This window comes from Salmo trutta, chromosome 17 (assembly GCF_901001165.1).
Source record: "Salmo trutta chromosome 17, fSalTru1.1, whole genome shotgun sequence".
Taxonomy (NCBI): Eukaryota; Metazoa; Chordata; class Actinopteri; order Salmoniformes; family Salmonidae; genus Salmo; species Salmo trutta.
The window spans coordinates 21,920,195-21,940,477 of record NC_042973.1 but is presented as its reverse complement, the minus strand read 5'-3'; the positions used below and the strand labels follow the sequence as shown (position 1 = coordinate 21,940,477).

Here is a 20,283-nt window from a genome sequence, read left to right as displayed (position 1 = left end):
AAAACATTTTGTGTTACAAAGTGGGATTAAAATTGATTTAATTGTCATTTTTTTTGTCAACGATCTACACAAAATACTCATGTCAAAGTGGAAGAAAAATTCTAACATTTATTTAAAAAAATCATAAAACAATAATATATGTTGATTATATAATTATATATAACACTTTTTTGGTTACAACATGATTCCATATGTGTTATTTCATAGTTTTGATGTCTTCACTATTATTCTACAATGTAGAAAATAGTAAAAGTAAAGAAAAACCCTTGAGTAGGTGTGTCCAAATTTTTTACTGGTACTTTAAGTAGTCACACCCCTGAGTCAGTACTTTGTAGAAGCACCTTTGGCAGTGATTACTGCTTTGAGTCATCTTGGGTGTGTGTGTATAAGTTTTGCACATCTGGATTTGGGGATTTTCTCACATTTTTCCTTGCAGATTTTCTCAAGCTCTGTTAAGTTAGATGGAGATTGGCGGTGAACAGCAATCTTCAAGGCTTTCCACTGATTTTCAACAGGATTCAAGTATGGGCTTTGATTGGGCCACTCAAGGACTTTCATGTTCTTGTTCTGAAGCCATTCCAGTGTTGCGTTGGCTGTATGCTTGGGTAAATCTCCCCCCCCCCAGTTTAAGGTTGTTTGCACTCTGAAGCATGTTCTCATCAAGGATGTACCTACCTGTAAAGTGCATTCGGAATGTATTCGCTTGTTCCACATTTTGCAGGGACTGGAAGACTAGTCAGGATCAAGGGATAGATGAACTGAGCAAAGTACAGAGAGATCCTTGATGGAAACCTGCTCCAGAGCACTCAGGACCTCAGACTGGGGCAAAGGTTTACCTTACAACAGGACATCGACCCTAAGCACACAGTCAAGACAATGCAGGAGTGGCTTTGGGACAAGTCTCTGATTTTCCTTGAGTGGTCCAGCCAGAGCCCAGACTTGAACCCGATCGAACATCTCCGGAGAGACCAGAAAATAACTGTGCAGGGACTCTCCCCATCCAACCTGACAGAGCTTGAGAGGATCTGTGGAGAATAATAGGAGAAACTCCCCAAATACAGGTGTGCCAAGCATGTAGCGTCATACCCAAGAAGACTCGAGGCTGTAATCGCTGCCAAAGGTACTTCAAGAAAGTACTGAGTAAAGGGTCTAAATCTTTATGTAAATGGGATTTTTAATACATTTGCAAACATTTCTAAAAATCAGTTTTTGCTTTGTCTTTATGGGGTATTAAGTGTACATTGATGAGGGGGAAAAACGAAGGCTGTAACGTAACAACATTTGGAAAAAGTCAAGGGGTCTGAATACTTTCTGACTGCACTGTATTATGTGATTTGTTAAGCACATTTTTACTCCTGAATTTATTTAGGGTTGCCATTGCAAAGGGGTTGAATACATACTGACTCAAGACATTCTCTTTTATTTTTTTTTATTTATTTCTAAAATGTTCTTCAAACAAAATTCCACTTTGATATTATGGGGTATTGTGTGTAGATCAGTGACACACAATCTCAATTTAATACATTTTAAATTCAGGCTGTAACACAACAAAATGATATGGGAAAAGTAAAGGGGTGTGAATACTTTCTGAAGGCACTGTATTCCTCATAACAATTCTATCTCTGAGATCTTCAGACTGTCCTTGGACTGTTCCTTGGACTGTTCCTTGGACTGATCCTTGGACTGATCCTTGGTCTGTCCCTTGGACTGTCCCTTGGACTGTTCCTTGGACTGTTCCTTGGACTGATCCTTGGACTGTCCCTTGGACTGTCCCTTGGACTGTTCCTTGGACTGATCCTTGGACTGTTCCTTGGACTGTTCCTTGGACTGATCCTTGGACTGATCCTTGGACTGTCCCTTGGACTGTTCCTTGGACTGTTCCTTGGACTGTTCCTTGGACTGTCCCTTGGACTGTTCCTTGGACTGTTCCTTGGACTGATCCTTGGACTGTTCCTTGGACTGTTCCTTGGACTGTCCCTTGGACTGTTCCTTGGACTGTTCCTTGGACTGTTCCTTGGACTGTTCCTTGGACTGTTCCTTGGAATTACAGATAATTGTATTTCTGGGGTGCAGAGATAAAGTAGTCGTGTAATAATTATGTTAAACACTATTATTGCACACCGAGTGAGTCTATGCAACTTATTATGTGACTTGTTTAGCACATTTTTACTTGCCATAACAAACGTTGAATACTTATTGACTCAAGACATTTCAGCCTTTCTTTTTTTAATTAATTTGAAAACGTAAAAAAAAACATAATTCCACTTTGACAGTACGGGGTATTGTGTGTAGACGAGTGACAAAAAAATCTAACTTTAATCAATTTTTAATTCAGGCTGTAACACAACAATATGTGGAAAAAGTCAAAGGGTATGAATACTTTCAGAAGGCACTGTATGTGGTGATAATGATTTTCTATATTTTGTATTGAAAAATATAGTGTCCTAAGAAAATGACCCCATAGAATGTCATCAGAGGTAATGTTCAAATAAATTCAGGGATTTCCAAAAGTCCGTGAGTGTGATCCTGTCTCTTACCTCTTTAAGGCATAATACATGAGGGAGATGATTATATGACAGTGAGTGAGTAGGGCAGTCTGAATGACAGTCAAGGTGCTGAAGGTTTAGTAATCCCTAACCCTCTGACCATGATATTAACCTACTTGACATGACCTTTGACCCATGTTTCACAGACACTGCACCAAGAGGTCGGGGTTGTCCCAGAATCCATGCCTCACATGCCATCTCTCTCATGCCAGGAGCTGCCAGTCAAGGTGCATGTTGGGAAACCCAGCAAAGGTGAGAAACATAACTTTTCTCTGTCACGCTTATCCACAGAACTCTCTCACACTAATTTACTCTATATACGAACGACACAAGGACAGGACATTCCAGAGACAATAAGGGTCAAGGTTCACTCCAACAACGTCACACATGGGAATATGTAGTACTATGGGAATCTTGAGATCACAGGTGTTCCGTTGTCGCTCATACAGTACGTGTCTTTGGAGGAAGCAGTTCAGTTTACAGATGTAGGATCTTAATTTGATCACTCATTTGTTGCTTAGAATTTTCCTGCACAGCTGGAAATGCAAACTTGTAGTGTATTCAAGGTTTTAAAAGTATTCTAAAGTTTGTAGTTTCCACTTTAAAATGCCAGACTTGCTTTGCCCTAATGAAAAATGTATCAACACCTGCAAAAAAATCCATTAATTATAATCCACATAATAATTTCCATTTCCTTTTGCTGCAGGATTATTTTCCTTTTGTAGCAAACTGGCTGAAATTAAGATCCTACATCGGTAGTTGTCAGACAGATTATGCTTTTTAGTTGTGTCAGACACTCACACATGCACCCAGAACAAGAAACCACATGCTGAAATACCGATATCGACCAACCAGGCTCCTTGAGGAATGTGGAGGCATGATTGCCCTATAGCCCTCCACCAATCATAAGGAGAGAGAGAAGGTTGCTCATTAATCTAGTTCTCAACCTGAGGGAGTGCTGGCTGTGTGCCATGAAGGGCATCAGTGTTATGTTTTACACACTGCTACGCTGCTCCAGTCTGGAGGGAGCAGCTGCTGCAGGAATCTCCCATCATCCTCTGTTTCACACTTCTCATTCTCCCATTCACTCCTTCACACTCTACATACTACTGAACAGTTCCACTGCTATGTGGAATGATGTTTAAAACTTTTACTTTACTAGTGTCACTTAGGTATTGAGGTATTTGTTATGAGGGGGAATACTGCTATTCAATGAGAGTGTAATAGATTGTTCTTCTTCTCCTTAGTACAATATTTGTAAATATTTGCTGCCATAGGCTCTGAATAGACCTGAATAGACAACTTGTACGCATGCACAGACAGAAAGAAACAAACTCACAAAGGGCCACGCTTGTTTGGATTTGGATGATACTGAATCTTGGGATTGTTTTAGGGCCACATACACTACAGCTATAAATATTGTATGTTTCTTAGTTGTCTGCATGTTTTTTTTGTCTTTTCTCTCTTTATTCTTGTTGACTAGACCGAAACCCAGATGTTCACTCCAAGCGTGGTCACATGTTATGTAATTCACAAGCCACATTTTCTCCCCCAGTTTTGGAAAGTTTTACCTGGAGGTGGGAGGGGCTTGGTGGACAATGATGACCTCAGCAATGTCATTTTTCTCTGAAATCCTGACAATAGTAGGCAGTAGATGTTACTACAGTAGAAGAGATCTAAATCTGTTTTAGATTCTCGTTCTTTGATACACTGTGTCTCATCTTGAGGTCCTTCTTTCTATACTATAGGCACCACTTGACTGGTCAGTGGATTGTACAGTAACATTTGTAGCGACGTGTTGTTTTAATGTCATATAAGAAAACAATGTTGAACATCCTTTTACTGTCTGTCTATAAGTTTTTCCAAGCTCTCTCGTTCTCTAAGACAAATGGTCATAAAAGTGACCCTTCACACCTAGGTATGATACATTGTTACGTCACAGGACTACAAAAGGACTCTGCTGTCTCCCACCTCACTCTCTTATCCTGCTGGACCTCTCAAGTTGGACCTCTCTCGAGGAGGGAGATGAACCTCCATCTTCAGTAGGCTGACCACAGGGCCTGGACCTTAGCCTTTAATGGCAAGAACTGGTGAATTTAGCTTAGTGAAAGTAAATTTTAGGGAATAGTACCTTTACTCCAGTACAGACATTGGTACGGAAGAGCCCATGCACTAAACAGTCTCAGAAGGAGACAGTCTTTAAAGAGCTAGTGTAGCCTGAACAGTACATTTAAGCTAACCTTCAAGGAAAGAAGGAGAATATGATTTAGAGCACAGCCTCTGCAACTCAAAGGAAGAACCAGCAGACAGAGCCAACAGGGACACAACCCAGAGGAGCAGCCCACGAGGGACCTTCCAAACTCAGAGGAAAGGAACGAGAAACCACCACCAAGGAACCCCTCAACTCAGGACACACCGCCATCTTTCCTTTGTTCACTTCCATGCGGCCTAACCAGAGCCAAGGACAACAGACTTTGTTCACAGACTGAGTATCACATCTTTAATATTCAGATATCTTGATGTCTCTTTCTTGTCTTTCGTTTTATTTCCTACCTTTTCATGATCCCTCTCATTATGTTTGTAAAGTTTTTGATTAGCGTTATTAACTGTTGATTGTATAAAGAACTTGTATTTGTCTAGTTATTCTGGGAAAGAACTCCAATTGATTCTCAAAGAATTCATATCTTCATATTCATCAATTTATTAATTTATTACTATTATTCAAATGTTAGTCTTATAGAGTTATTGTAAATAACTCACAAGTCAGGCCTACTTAGGTGACCAATTTTGTCCAAGAAAGGACTGGTGCCCCGTTAATAATTTAGACACTACCTTACACATGTAATATTTTGAACTCATGTTACACAAACTGTATAATGGTATAATGAGTCAGTGTGTAGGAATGTCTTCTATCTGAGGGTAGTTTAAGAATGGGTTGATAGTTAAGGGTGTTAGAGGATTAAGGAGTTGATAGTTAGAGGAGCAGATTAAGCTGAGGGCTGATATTGCTTTGAAAGGAGCAGGTCTCTCCGTTACTCAGTAGGATCGGCCTCTCCCCTCTCTGGTAACCCAATGCTGAGCTAGCTACACTACCTCATGGCTAGGGCTGCATGCCTGTCATCACACAGCACAAAGCAGGACGAACATACCTCCACACACACAGAGCAGCGAGGGTGCACTTGTTATTGAAACATGTAGATAGTGAGTGACTTACTTTGTAATGCCATCTTGGTTTTGGTGTCATTATCATACTACACACACCACACGAAATGTGCTGATAATGTAAAAAAGACAAACACTGTCACTGTTGATTAGTCACTTTGTGTGTCTCTGTCTGCCAGTGTATTGCAAAGGGTATAATATGTAACCAGATCTGTTAGAATGGTAGTATGCCCTGGATTAATGAGCCTGGCACCAGGCATATGGAGCCTCCAGCACCTACTACCTACTGAGAACGGGCAGGGTGCTGAGGGAGAGGCTGGGTGGCATGGCAGAGGGTACAGGTCACCTGGGTGGCAGGGGGCTGATGGAGTGGGACCACCTGATGGGGCAGGGTGGCAGAGCAGGGGACTGAGGGAGAGGGACAACCTGACAGGGGGCAGGGTGGCAGAGCAGGGGACTAAGGGAGAGGGACAACCTGACAGGGGGCAGGGTGGCAGAGCGGGGGACTGAGGGAGAGGGACAACCTGACAGGGGGCAGGGTGGCAGAGCAGGGGACTGAGGGAGAGGGACAACCTGACGGGGGGCAGGGTGGCAGAGCAGGGGACTGAGGGAGAGGGACAGGGGGCAGGGTGGCAGAGCAGGGGACTGAGGGAGAGGGACAGGGGGCAGGGTGGCAGAGCAGGGGACTGAGGGAGAGGGACAACCTGACAGGGGGCAGGGTGGCAGAGCAGGGGACTGAGGGAGAGGGACAACCTGACAGGGGGCAGGGTGGCAGAGCGGGGGACTGAGGGAGAGGGACAACCTGACGGGGGGCAGGGTGGCAGAGCAGGGGACTGAGGGAGAGGGACAACCTGACAGGGGGCAGGGTGGCAGAGCAGGGGACTGAGGGAGAGGGACAACCTGACAGGGGGCAGGGTGGCAGAGCAGGGGACTGAGGGAGAGGGACAACCTGACAGGGGGCAGGGGGGCAGAGCAGGGGACTGAGGGAGAGGGACAACCTGACAGGGGGCAGGGTGGCAGAGCAGGGGACTGAGGGAGAGGGACAACCTGACGGGGGGCAGGGTGGCAGAGCAGGGGACTGAGGGAGAGGGACAACCTGACAGGGGGCAGGGTGGCAGAGCAGGGGATTGAGGGAGAGGGACAGGGGGCAGGGTGGCAGAGCAGGGGACTGAGGGAGAGGGACAACCTGACAGGGGGCAGGGTGGCAGAGCGGGGGACTGAGGGAGAGAGACAACCTGACAGGGGGCAGGGTGGCAGAGCAGGGGACTGAGGGAGAGGGACAACCTGACAGGGGGCAGGGTGGCAGAGCAGGGGACTGAGGGAGAAGGACAACCTGACAGGGGGCAGGGTGGCAGAGCAGGGGACTGAGGGAGAGGGACAAACTCACAGGGGGCAGGGTGGCAGAGCAGGGGACTGAGGGAGAGGGGCAGGGTGGCAGAGCAGGGGACTGAGGGAGAGGGACAGGGGGCAGGGTGGCAGAGCAGGGGACTGAGGGAGAGGGGCAGGGTGGCAGAGCAGGGGACTGAGGGAGAGGGACAACCTGACAGGGGGCAGGGTGGCAGAGCAGGGGACTGAGGGAGAGGGACAGGGGGCAGGGTGGCAGAGCAGGGGACTGAGGCAGAGGGAAGACCTGGTGCAGGGTGGCTTGGTATGCAACAGGGTGCTGAGGGAGATAGACTGCCTGGGTGGGTGAGAAGGACCGGGACATGGCTAGGTTACATGTGAGCACATAGCTTGGGTTACTACTGTGTAGTACAGGATGTGGTTGAGAGGACATGAACTCTGTCCCTTTGGTTGAGGATGTGTGTGTTGGAGGAGGTTGGAGATCTGTGGGCTCAGCTTTGGCTGAGTGGTGGGTGGAGGGAGGAGTTAGTGTGTGGTAGATAAACTGAGTTTGCACATTAAGAGGTATGATTTTTGGGTGAAGATGGTGTATTTTGAAAGACTAGCGCTGTGAGAAAGGGCAGAAAGGTGCATAATGTTTAAATCTTACAAGCTGTCCCCAGATCTGTTCCTGGACTGATGTCAGTTGGCCTTCCTTGTTTTCCTCAGTGCTTGTAATATGTTTAATTTCACCGTAGTGGGTTTTTAGGCTACAGACTTAGGAAATCCCTAGAAACATTGTATCACAGTTCAATTCAAATAGGAAATCTGGCCCATTATCAGTACTGGAAGAAGTTTTTGGGTGAAGTTGGTCCTACACATGAGTTTGGACCAGAGAGGATCTCTTTTGGCTGAAGTGGTTGTTGTTGGTTTAGGAGTTAACTCACATACTTGTCCTCAGGGGGCTATTAGGTTATTTTAGCTATGAGATATGAATAGCAGTCAATGTCTTTTTCTTTCTCATCACTACGCCTTCACTCTGTTTTCGGAGAGTGATGCTTTAACACAGATAATAATACACACTGCCCTCCTGTCTACACCAGACAGTCATGGGAAAAATGACTAACATATTTTGGAAACCTCGAATAAATCCATATAACTAAGCAATTAAACAGTGAAGAAGAGGAATTCTTGCCAGTAGGTCACCTGTAGTGCAATGCTCTGAATCTGGAAAGATACTAAGATAGCAGCACTCAGTTTGTCTGTGAGAATTTAGGCCTAACTGATAACAGGTGAATGTGCATGGTCAATGCTCCACAGGCAGGCTTTGGCTATGTATGATCAGACTATACCAAATCATCTCAATTAAGTCAACTAACCATTTGTTTACAGGATGTAGATGAATATTCAGTTGCCGTACAGTAACATGGGTGATATGCTAAACTAAGGAGGGGATTGTGTCTGAGTAAACTCTGCTGTGAGAGTGATATTAGGTCAGTGCTATTGTCTTTGGCTACTGTCTGGTTCTGTATGGTCTGAATATGGGCAGGGAAGGAGCTCAAACAGGAGAGAGGGTTCAGTACAGACAGCACAGACAGCACATACAGCACAGACAGTACTGTAGTTCCTCCTCTGTTCACACTCCAGAAGCACACACGTCACATTCACTTTCCTACACACTGTTCCTACTCTCTCGTTTACTTACTCACCTTTCTTTCCTACACACTGTTCCTACTCTCTTTTACTTACTCACCTTTCTTTTCTACACACTGTTCCTACTCTCTCTTTCACTTACTCACCTTTCTTTTCTACACACTGTTCCTACTCTCTCGTTTACTTACTCACCTTTCTTTCCTACACACTGTTCCTACTCTCTCTTTCACTTACTCACCTTTCTTTTCTACACACTGTTCCTACTCTCTCTTTCACTTACTCACCTTTCTTTTCTACACACTGTTCCTACTCTCTCGTTTACTTACTCACCTTTCTTTCCTACACACTGTTCCTACTCTCTCTTTCACTTACTCACCTTTCTTTTCTACACACTGTTCCTACTCTCTCTTTCACTTACTCACCTTTCTTTTCTACACACTGTTCATACTCTCTTTCACTTACTCACCTTTCTTTTCTACACACTGTTCCTACTCTCTCGTTTACTTACTCACCTTTCTTTTCTACACACTGTTCCTACTCTCTCTTTCACTTACTCACCTTTCTTTTCTACACACTGTTCCTACTCTCTCGTTTACTTACTCACCTTTCTTTCCTACACACTGTTCCTACTCTCTCTTTCACTTACTCACCTTTCTTTTCTACACACTGTTCCTACTCTCTCGTTTACTTACTCACCTTTCTTTTCTACACACTGTTCCTACTCTCTCGTTTACTTACTCACCTTTCTTTTCTACACACTGTTCCTACTCTCTCTTTCACTTACTCATCTTTCTTTTCTACACACTGTTCCTACTCTCTCTTTCACTTACTCACCTTTCTTTTCTACACACTGTTCCTACTCTCTCTTTCACTTACTCACCTTTCTTTTCTACACACTGTTCCTACTCTCTCGTTTACTTACTCACCTTTCTTTTCTACACACTGTTCCTACTCTCTCGTTTACTTACTCACCTTTCTTTCCTACACACTGTTTCTACTCTCTTTCACTTACTCACCTTTCTTTCCTACACACTGTTCCTACTCTCTTTCACTTACTCACCTTTCTTTTCTACACACTGTTCCTACTCTCTCGTTTACTTACTCACCTTTCTTTCCTACACACTGTTCCTACTCTCTCTTTCACTTACTCACCTTTCTTTTCTACACACTGTTCCTACTCTCTCGTTTACTTACTCACCTTTCTTTCCTACACACTGTTCCTACTCTCTCTTTCACTTACTCACCTTTCTTTCCTACACACTGTTCCTACTCTCTCTTTCACTTACTCACCTTTCTTTTCTACACACTGTTCATACTCTCTTTTACTTACTCACCTTTCTTTTCTACACACTGTTCCTACTCTCTCTTTCACTTACTCACCTTTCTTTTCTACACACTGTTCCTACTCTCTCTTTCACTTACTCACCTTTCTTTCCTACACACTGTTCCTACTCTCTCTTTCACTTACTCACCTTTCTTTTCTACACACTGTTCCTACTCTCTCGTTTACTTACTCACCTTTCTTTTCTACACACTGTTCCTACTCTCTCGTTTACTTACTCACCTTTCTTTCCTACACACTGTTCCTACTCTCTCGTTTACTTACTCACCTTTCTTTTCTACACACTGTTCCTACTCTCTCTTTCACTTACTCACCTTTCTTTTCTACACACTGTTCATACTCTCTTTCACTTACACACTCACGTGTACATGTGTACACACACACACAATGGGTTCGATCCTGCTGCTTCTGTATTGATCTTGATGGAAGTTCTCGAGAGTAATGGAGGTTTGAGTGGGTGGTTAGGTAGGAGCAGGCAGGCAAGCAGTCTTACAATGAGGAGGCCTATAGACTTTCTGCGCTGCTCCTCAAAACATTCCAGATAGGTTCACACTCGCCCGCCAGGGGAGAGGCCCTTTCCTGGCCTGACTGAGACCCAACCCTCTGGGGAAGTAGTGACAGGGGAGTTTTTTCACAATATTTAGTCATTTCTGATCCCGTCAGATAAGAGGCTTTCAGCACAGAGCTTCATTCAGCTAGCTAGCGCCTCTCCCAATGCTAATACACAACAGAGGAAGTGCTGAGTCTGCAGGGTATATTTAACACACAGACCTGTGTGTGTGTGTGTAATCTACTGTGTGTGTGTTTATGAGTGTTGTGTATGTGATTTCAGAGGGTGTGTGTGTTCTCTGAATCTCTGCGGAGCTCAGCCAAAATGTCACTGGCAGGATCCCTGAAATGTGCCGTTAATCCAACCATAAATCTAGATTATCCTCCTGTCACTGTTTCTCTCCATTGCTCTCTCTTTCTTTCTACCTAGTTTCTCTATCTGTATGCTCCCTCTAGTCTTTTTTGTTCTTTCTCACTGTCCTCCTCTGAACTCTTTCCAATTTTCCTGTGGTTCTATGAGATTGCCAGTTTAAAGTGTTTAATGTGTTTAAATGAACACCAGGTGACATCGTTCCCTGTGATTTTCCCTCTCTGAACTCAGACATTTGATTTAATTACATATATTTGGTGCCAAAACAACATGTGTCTGTGGCTGAATCAGCCTTGAAGGCACAACCTACAGCAGAGCTAATAGTACCACTAATCACTCAATTTCATCTAGCATGTGCTAGCATACTCTAGCATGGTATAATGTAGGACTCTGAAGCACATGATGCTCTTAGTTTGTTAGACGATGTTATCAGATAATTAGAATGATCAATTGTTTGTATTTCAGTGAACATAGAGAGGATAGAGCTGAGGGGAGTAACCAACAAGGGGGGGAAACCAAGTGAATATATGCTAGAGGTGAGCACACACACACACACACACACACACACACACACACACACACACACACACACACACACACACAGTTAAGTATGTACTGTATGTTCGTTGTCATATCCTGTTGCCCTCTCTACTCGCTCTCTCCTCATCCCGCAGGTCAAATGGTCAGACTCCTCTGTGTCCACTGTGAGCAGGACTCACCAGGAGGTGCTGGACTTTCTCTCCCAGGTAAGAGAGTGGCCGAAGCAGAGAGAGGGGACTGAACGCTTGTGTCTCTTGTTGACTGTTCCGCTAACTAGCAGCTACCTATTTTCAGGTTAGGACTTACAGTATTTGAAGTGGAGGAAAAAAACTGTACCCATCTGCTGTCTGTTGGATATTTGTATTTGTATGTATTATGGATCCCCATTAGCTGCTACCAAGGCAACTGCTACTCTTCCTGGGGTCCAGCAAAATTAAGGCAGTTTATGCAATTTAAAAAACATTACAATACATTCACAGATTTCACAACACACTGTGTGCCCTCAGGCGCCTTCTCCACCTCATATCTACACTACTAAATCCATGTGTATGTGTATGTTATTGTGTGTGGGTGTGTGTATGCATGTGTCTGCTCCTATGTTTGTATTGCTTCACAGTCCCTGCTGTTCCATAAGGTGTTTTTTAATCAGTTTTTTTTAATCTAATTTTACTGCTTGCATCAGTTACTTGATGTGGAATAAGTTCCATGTAGTCATGGCTCTATGTAGTACTGTGTGCCTCCCATAGTCTGTTCTGGACTTGGGGACTGTGAAGAGACCTCTTGTGGCATGTCTTGTGGGGTATGCATAGGTGTCGGAGTTGTGTGCCAGTAGTTTAGACAGACCGCTCGGTGCATTCAACATGTCAATACCTCTCATAAATACAAGTAGTGATGAAATCAATCTCTCCTCCACTTTCAGCCAGGAGAGATTGACATGCATATTATTAATATTAGCTCTCTGTGTACATCTAAGGGCCAGCCGTGCTGCCCTGTTCTGAGCAAATTGCAATTTTCCTAAGTCCTTTTTTGTGGCACCTGACCACATGACTGAACAGTAGTCCAGGTGCGACAAAACTAGGGCCTGTAGAACCTGCCTTGTTGATAGTGTTGTTAAGAAGGCAGAGCAGCGCTTTATTATGGACATACTTCTCCCCATCTTAGCTACTATTGTATCAATATGTTTTGACCATGACAGTTTACAATCCAGGGTTACTCCAAGCAGTTAAGTCATCTCCACCTGCTCAATTTCCACATTATTTATTACAATATTTAGTTGAGGTTTAGGGTTTAGTGAATGTTTTGTCCCAAATACAATGCTTTTAGTTTTAGAAATATTTAGGGCTAACTTATTCCTTGCCACCCACTCTGAAACTAACTGCAACTATTTGTTAAGGGTTGCAGTCATTTCAATCGCTGTAGTAGTTGACGTGTATAGTGTTGAGTCATTCGCATACATAGACACTCTGGCTTTACTAAAAGTCAGTGGTATGTCATTAGTAAAAATGGAAAAAAGCAAGGGGCCTTAACAGCTACCCTGTGGAATTCCTGATTCTACCTGAATTATGTTTGAGAGGCTTCCATTAAACAACACCCTCAGTGTTCTGTTAGACAAGTAACTCTTTATCCACATTAGCAAGGGGTGTAAAGCCATAACACATACGTTTTTCCAGCAGCAGACTATGATCGATAATGTCAAAAGCTGCATTTAAGTCTAACAAGACAGCCCCTTACAATCATTTTATCATCAATTTCTCTCAGCCAATCATCAGTCATTTGTTTAAGTGCTGTGCTTGTTGAGTGTCCTTCCCTATAAGCGTTCTGAAAGTCTGTTGTCAATTTGTTGACAATTTGTCTGAAATAGCATTGTATCTGGTCAAACACATTTTTTTCCAGAAGTTGGTAACAGGCTGATTGGTCAGCTATTTGAGCCAGTAAAGGGGGCTTTACTATTCTTGGGTAGCGGAATGACTTAAGCTTCCCTCCAGGCTTGAGGGCACACACTTTCTAGTAGGCTTAAATTGAAGATTTGGCAAATGGGAGTGGCAGTATCATCTACTATTATCCTCAGTAATTTTCCATCCAGATTGTCAGACCTCGGTGGCTTGACATTGTTGATAGACAACAATAATTTTGTTCACCTCTTCCACACCTCTTCCACACTGAATTCAAAAGTACAATTATTGTCTTTCATAATTTGGTCCGATATACTTGGATGTGTAGTGTCAGCATTTGTTGCTGGCATGTCATCCCTAAGTTTGCTTATCTTGCCAATGAAAAAGTCATTAAAGTAGTTGGCAATATCAGTGGGCGTTGTGATGAATGAGCCATCTGATTCAATGAATGGGGCACCTTAAATGAAATTTAAGGTGCCCCAAAGCTTTTTACTATAATTTTTTAAATAATTGATCTTTGTTTCATAGTGTAGTTTATTTTATTTAGTTTAGTCACATAATTTCCTAATTTGCACTATGTTGGCCAATCAGTTGGACTGCCAAACTTATTTGCCTTACATTGTGCCTCATCCCTCTCAACCATACAATTTTAAAATTCCTCATCAATCCAAGGGAATTTAACCGTTTTTACAGTTATTTTCTTAATGGGTGCTTGCTAATTAGTAACTGGAATAAGCAATTTCATAAATGTGTCAAGTGCAGTGTCTGGTTGCTCCTCATTACACACCATAGACCAGCAAATATTCTTTACATCATCAACATATGAAACGTTACAAAACGTATTTTCTGACCTCCAGCCTTTGGAACTTTGGTTTTACTAGATATGGCTATTTTATTGTGATCACAACATCCAATGGATCTGGATACTGCTTTAAAGCAAATTTCTGCAGCATTAGTAAAGATGTGATCAATACATGTTGATGATTTAATTCCTGTGCTGTTTGTAACTACCTTGGTAGGTTGACTGACAACCTGAACCAGCTTGCAGGCACTGGTTACAGTTTGACGTTTTTTTCTTGAGTGGGCAGCTTGATGATTGCCAGTCAATATTTAAATCACCCAGAAAATATACTTCTCTGTTGATATCACATACATTATCAAGCATTTCACACATATTACTCAGATACTGACTGTTAGCACTTGGTGGTCTATAGCAGCTTCCCACAAGAATGGGCTTTAGGTGAGGCAGATGAACCTGGAGCCATATTACTTCAACAGTATTTAACATTAGATAATCTCTAAGCTTTACAGGAATATGGTTCTGAATATAGACCACAACACCGCCTCCGTTGGCATTTCTGTCTTTTCGGTAGATGTTATAACCATGTATTGCTACCACTGTATCATCAAAGGTATTATCTAAGTGAGTTTCAGAGATAGTCAGAATATGAATGTCATCTGTTACAAGCAAGTTATTGACTTCATGGACCTTGTTTCTTAGGCTACATATGTTAATATGGGATATTTTTAGCACTTTTCTGAGTTGCTTGATTGTTTTTAATGCTTTACTGGGAAGCTTATCATAAGTACACTTAGTCATGTTATTTATATTGGAGCTGATAGTGCAAGGTGAGCTGCACAAAGTAGTCTTCCTACTAGGGCACACCACCTCAGTGCTAACAGTGAAACTCTGGTTTATAGGCTCATGATTACTGCATACAATAGCTGTATGATAAACAGAAGCATAAAGTGCAATTAGGGGCACATAAATTAAGTTACTTACATTGTGTTTGCCAATGCCCCTAAGATCATGTACATTTGATGCAGCATTATAACGACTCATTGTCACAACGGTAGGGATTAACTGAGCTGGTCTTGGATCATTGATGTGAAGGTCACTATCTATCTTGTGTTTCTCCTAGGTCTCCCAGCTTTTCTCTGATGAAGGTTTAGAGAAATTCCTGCCTCAGTCCCCTGGCCTTGATCAGACCTCTGAGCTGGACCCAAGGTAAGGTCCATCAGCATTGTGTCACTGACCAAGGTAGCCCACCTAAATATGTTCACTTGATAACAGTGGTGCATAGTTAATACTGTATGTGTTGTGATATATAATACGTTCACTTGATAACTGTGGTACATAGTTAAAACTGTATATGTTGTGATATATAATATGTTCAGTTGATAACTGTGGTACATAAGACTGTATGTGTTGTGATATATAATATGTTCACTTGATAACTGTGGTACATAGTTAATACTGTATGTGTTGTGATATATAATATGTTCAGTTGATAACTGTGGTACATAATTAATACTGTATGTGTTGTGATATATAATATGTTCACTTGATAACTGTGGTACATAGTTAATACTGTATGTGTTGTGATATATAATATGTTCAGTTGATAACTGTGGTACATAGTTAGTACTGTATGTGTTGTGATATATAATATGTTCAGTTGATAACTGTGGTACATAGTTAATACTGTATGTGTTGTGATATATAATATGTTCAGTTGATAACTGTGGTACATAGTTAGTACTGTATGTGTTGTGATATATAATATGTTCATACTGTATATGTATGATAAGGAGTAACAACCAAGGAGTTACTGTAAATGAGAAAACAAGCCATGCTGTTGTAATGTTGTTGTTGACCTAGTTCTTGGTGTTACTGGCTCTGAGTCAAAGACAACAGATAAGGAAATTTAATGTTGTCTCATATGTTCACACTTTAACCCTCTCCCTGTGCAGGTGCCTGACAACGCTTCCAGCTCACATTCTCAAACACTACCGGGCCAGACTCTTCTTCAGCACTACTGCCCCCACTGCCACCGTCCCCTCCTTTCCCCCCACTGCAAGTAAGACTCCTGTCCTAACCCTAATCAGAGTTCATGGGACGTATGTGTCCCCCTCTCTGATTGGGGTAAAGTAGGGGGTTTGAGGGGTGTTGGGATTTCTATTTTAGTGTTGTGTGTGAATTTGGGCTGGCATGTTTGGCGACTGCTACTCCCTGTATATAGCTTCATTCTTAAATATTTTAATTTCTTGTGTTATTTAATTTTTTGTTGGGAAAGGGCTCATAAGTAAGCATTTCACAGTAAAGTCTACACCTGTGGTATTCAGCAAATGTGACAAATAAAATTTGATATGATTCGATTTGGTGACCTCATCCTAGAGTATATTTATAGTTCTGTCCCCCAGGCAGGCAGGGAGGTGGGAGACCTGGATGAGTGTCTGGAGCAGCCAGCTATTCCCCCCTTGGCAGATATTAAGAGACCCTTGGGATGCAGTGAAATAAAAATGTCTCTTACTCTGCTGTAATGTGGTACCACCGGCCCCCATGGCTGTACAGACACTGCTGCAATGTCATACTGCTCTCAAATTAACCTGGACAAACTGGCGACACTCAACTGATATTTAGCTTGTTGCAACTTGCAAAGAGGTCAAGAAGTCAAGAGATTATTCAATTCATTTTGTAAACAGTATCTAGCTATTTATAGCGTGCTAATTTAGAAGTTGTTCAATATGTGAATGACTGTGGATCTATGTTTCTTTTTTGTGCTACAGATCTTGGGTGCTTGCTTCAATACAGAGGAGCCAACAGGTGGTCTCTCCTCTCTAATACGCAACATACTCTTTCACTATGCCTCATATAGACTGTTGCTACCTATCCAAATCTGCAAATGATGATGTATAATGATCTAAATATCGGAATTACAATCTTTCCATCCTTTGCAATATGTGTCTCTCCACTGTCCATTTTCTGTCATTAACTTTTCCTTATTTTCCCTCCATGTTTCCATTCGTCTTTCATCCCTTCTCCCTTTCTCCCTAATTTGTCTCAGAGCTGTGTGTGGTGTGGCCAGTATCCAGCCAGTCATGAGCATTCACAACTCCATTCAGCCTTGCTCTCCAACCCAGCTGCTGCCCCAGGGCACAGTGCCCACCCTTCCCCCCGGCAGGGTGGGGGTATCAGGGGGGGACAACGCACCCTCTCCCGGGCACCTCCAGAACCCTGGCCCTCCACAAATGAGCAGCCCAGAACAGAATGGCATCCTGGACTGGCTGAGGAAACTCCGCCTGCACAAGTACTACCCAGTCTTCAAACAGCTGACCATGGAGGAGGTGGGTGGGCTCTGGGGAAGGGGAGAGTCTCTTATTGGTGGGTTTAGGTTACAGTGGATGAGTGGCATTTAAGACACCTATGGAGCTGTAGACATGAGGGTATAAGGAAAAGTGTGTTTGTTTTGGCTTCTCAAAGAGGCGATTCATTTTGCAGCAATCACAATACAGATTAAATCACATATTAACAAACAACAACATCAAAACAACAAAGGATATTTAGAAGCAAGTAGGTGGGACAGGTGCAATATCAATAATACAATTTCATAATAAGGCTACATGTCAAAGGCTACGTCTAATGTTAGAAAGCCCCAACAGTAAGACATTAGAGTAGATCAAACAACAGCTGCTGTTTTTCCCTATCAGACTCATTCTCCCTCTCTTCAACCTGCTCTCCTTTCCCACAGTTCCTTGGACTCACAGAGGAGGATCTGAACAGGTATGACCTCACCCAGGGAGCCAAGAAAAAGCTGAAGACGCAGCTGGAACTGCAGAAGTGAGTCTGAACCTTGAACCCTGAACCCCCACTCCCTCATCAAGCCCTCTGTCCCCCAGCTCAATAAAAACAGTGACAATCCCAACATATTCCTGTATAGAAACAGGTAGTTCAGAGGGTAATGACATAGATAGATACACAAAAAGGTGCTATCTAAAACCTAAAAGGGTTATTTGGCTGTCCCAATAGGAGAACTCTTTGAAGGACCCTTTTTGGTTCTACATGGAACCCAAAATAGTTCTACCTGGAACCAAAAATGGTTCAACCTGGAACCTTATTTTCTAAGAGTATAGATAGGTAGATAGATAGATAGACAGATAGATAGATAGATAGATAGATAGATAGATAGATCAAATTAGGCCATTGTTATAGAACGGTGCAAAATCCACAGAATTAGGCCAACATTACCTACTATTTCCATTTACAACTAATGTTTAATATTTTTTTATTTAGATAGTCATACTTTATCATTTGTGTAGCATGTGTAAAAGGTTAATCTGTTGATCTATTTTATTAAACATTAACAAAGGAGATTGATCAATGATGTTTTTGTGTGAGGGAATATAGAGTAATAATGGCCATTTGGTTATCAATGGTTAACTAGCATGCCAGTGGGCAGATTGGTTAGCCCAGATAAGTTTACCTAAAGGGGAGATAGAAAGAATCACTCCCCTGGAAAAAAACAGTCACCTTTTGTAGCATAGGAGTGGTACTGAGAGAAAACGTTATCACTAAGCCTGTTTCCACTGCTAATATCAACACGTTTCCACTAGCCAGGTTTAACCAGGTACGACCATGTGCGTTGATTACATGAAGCGGAAAGTTCCTCAGGTGCATTTCAATAGGTGTGTCTGACAGTGAGCTAAATGGGAGCGTATTCAGGATCACTCTTTCCACTGTCAAGTCTGATTTTCCTTCACCTGGTGATGCAGCTAAATTAACATTATTTTCCCTCTGTAGGCCTATATGGTTGTCCAAAAAACACTCATATGTCATGTCTTCCTCCATGTGTACCATATTTAGAAGACACACGGACTGCTAACAAAAGTGCTTTTCTATATCAATTCTCTATTGCACCAGGGACAGCAGAAATTAATCTCAGATAACTATTTATCACACGAGTGTCTCCATCTCTCTCCCTGATCATACCATGTATATAACCAAATATGAAATATGTCCCAAGGTTGATATGGTATACAGTGCATTCGGAAAGTATTCAGACCCCTTGACTATTTCCACATTTTGTTATGTTACACCCTTATTCTAAAATAGATTAAATAGTTTTTTCCCTCATCAATCTACACACAATGCCCCATAATGACAAAGCAAAAACAGGTTGCTGGAATTTTTTGCAAATGTATGACAAATAAAAAAAACTATCACATTTACAGTATTCAGACCCTTTACTAAGTACTTTGTTGAAGCACCTATGACAAAGATTACAGCCTCGAGTCATCTTGGGTATGACGCTCCAAGCTTAGCACACCTGTATTTAGGGAGTTTTTCCCATTTTTCACTGCAGATCCTCTCAAGCTCTGTCAGATTGGATCAGGTCTCTCCACAGATGTTCGATCGGGTTTAAGTCCGAGCTCTGGCTGGGCCACTCAAGAACATTCAGAGACTTGTCCCGAAACCATTCCTGCGTTGTCTTGACTGTGTGCTTAGGGTCGTGGTTCTGTTGGAAGGTGACCCTTCGCCCCAGTCTGAGGTCCTGAGTGTTCTGGAGCAGGTTTTCATCAAGTATCTCTCTGTACTTTCCTCAGTTCATCTTTCCCTTGATCCTGACTAGTCTCATAGTCCCTGCCGCTGAAAAACATCCCCACAGTATGATGCTGCCACCACCATGCTTCACCATAACGATGGTGCCAGGTTTCCGCCAGACGTGACACCTGGCATTCAGGCCAAAGAGTTAAATCTTGGTTCTATCAGACCAGAGAACTCCAAGCGGGCTGTCATGTGCCTTTTACTGAGGAGTGGCTTCCGTCTGGCCACTCTACCATAAAGGCCTGATTGGTGGAATGCTGCGGAGATGGTTGTCCAGAACTAATGCCACATAACTTTTTTGGTACCTTTCCCCAGATCTGTGCCTCGACACAATCCTGTCTAAGTACAATTCCTTCCACCTCATGGCCTGGTTTTTGCTCTGACATGCACTGTTAACTGTGGGACCCTATATAGACAGGTGTGTGCCTTTCCAAGTCATGTCCAGTCAATTTAATTTATGACAGGTGGATTCCAATCAAGTTGTAGAAAAATCTTAAGGATGATCAATGGAAACAGGATGC

The 20,283-nt window shown here is 42.7% G+C and overlaps 1 protein-coding gene across 3 annotated transcripts in view; it reads left to right on the top strand.

Moving 5' to 3' along the window:
• LOC115151841 (zinc finger CCHC domain-containing protein 14) overlaps positions 1–20,283 on the top strand; it is a 36,101-nt gene that overhangs the window by 6,648 nt on the left and 9,170 nt on the right. For all 3 annotated transcript variants that reach the window (XM_029696127.1, XM_029696129.1, XM_029696126.1), the window contains exons 2-9: positions 2,693–2,798; positions 11,411–11,481; positions 11,620–11,691; positions 15,300–15,385; positions 16,132–16,238; positions 16,948–16,984; positions 17,226–17,505; positions 17,910–17,998. In XM_029696127.1, the coding sequence (XP_029551987.1) occupies positions 2,693–2,798; positions 11,411–11,481; positions 11,620–11,691; positions 15,300–15,385; positions 16,132–16,238; positions 16,948–16,984; positions 17,226–17,505; positions 17,910–17,998 (848 nt within the window). The remainder of the gene's footprint in view (positions 1–2,692; positions 2,799–11,410; positions 11,482–11,619; positions 11,692–15,299; positions 15,386–16,131; positions 16,239–16,947; positions 16,985–17,225; positions 17,506–17,909; positions 17,999–20,283) is intronic.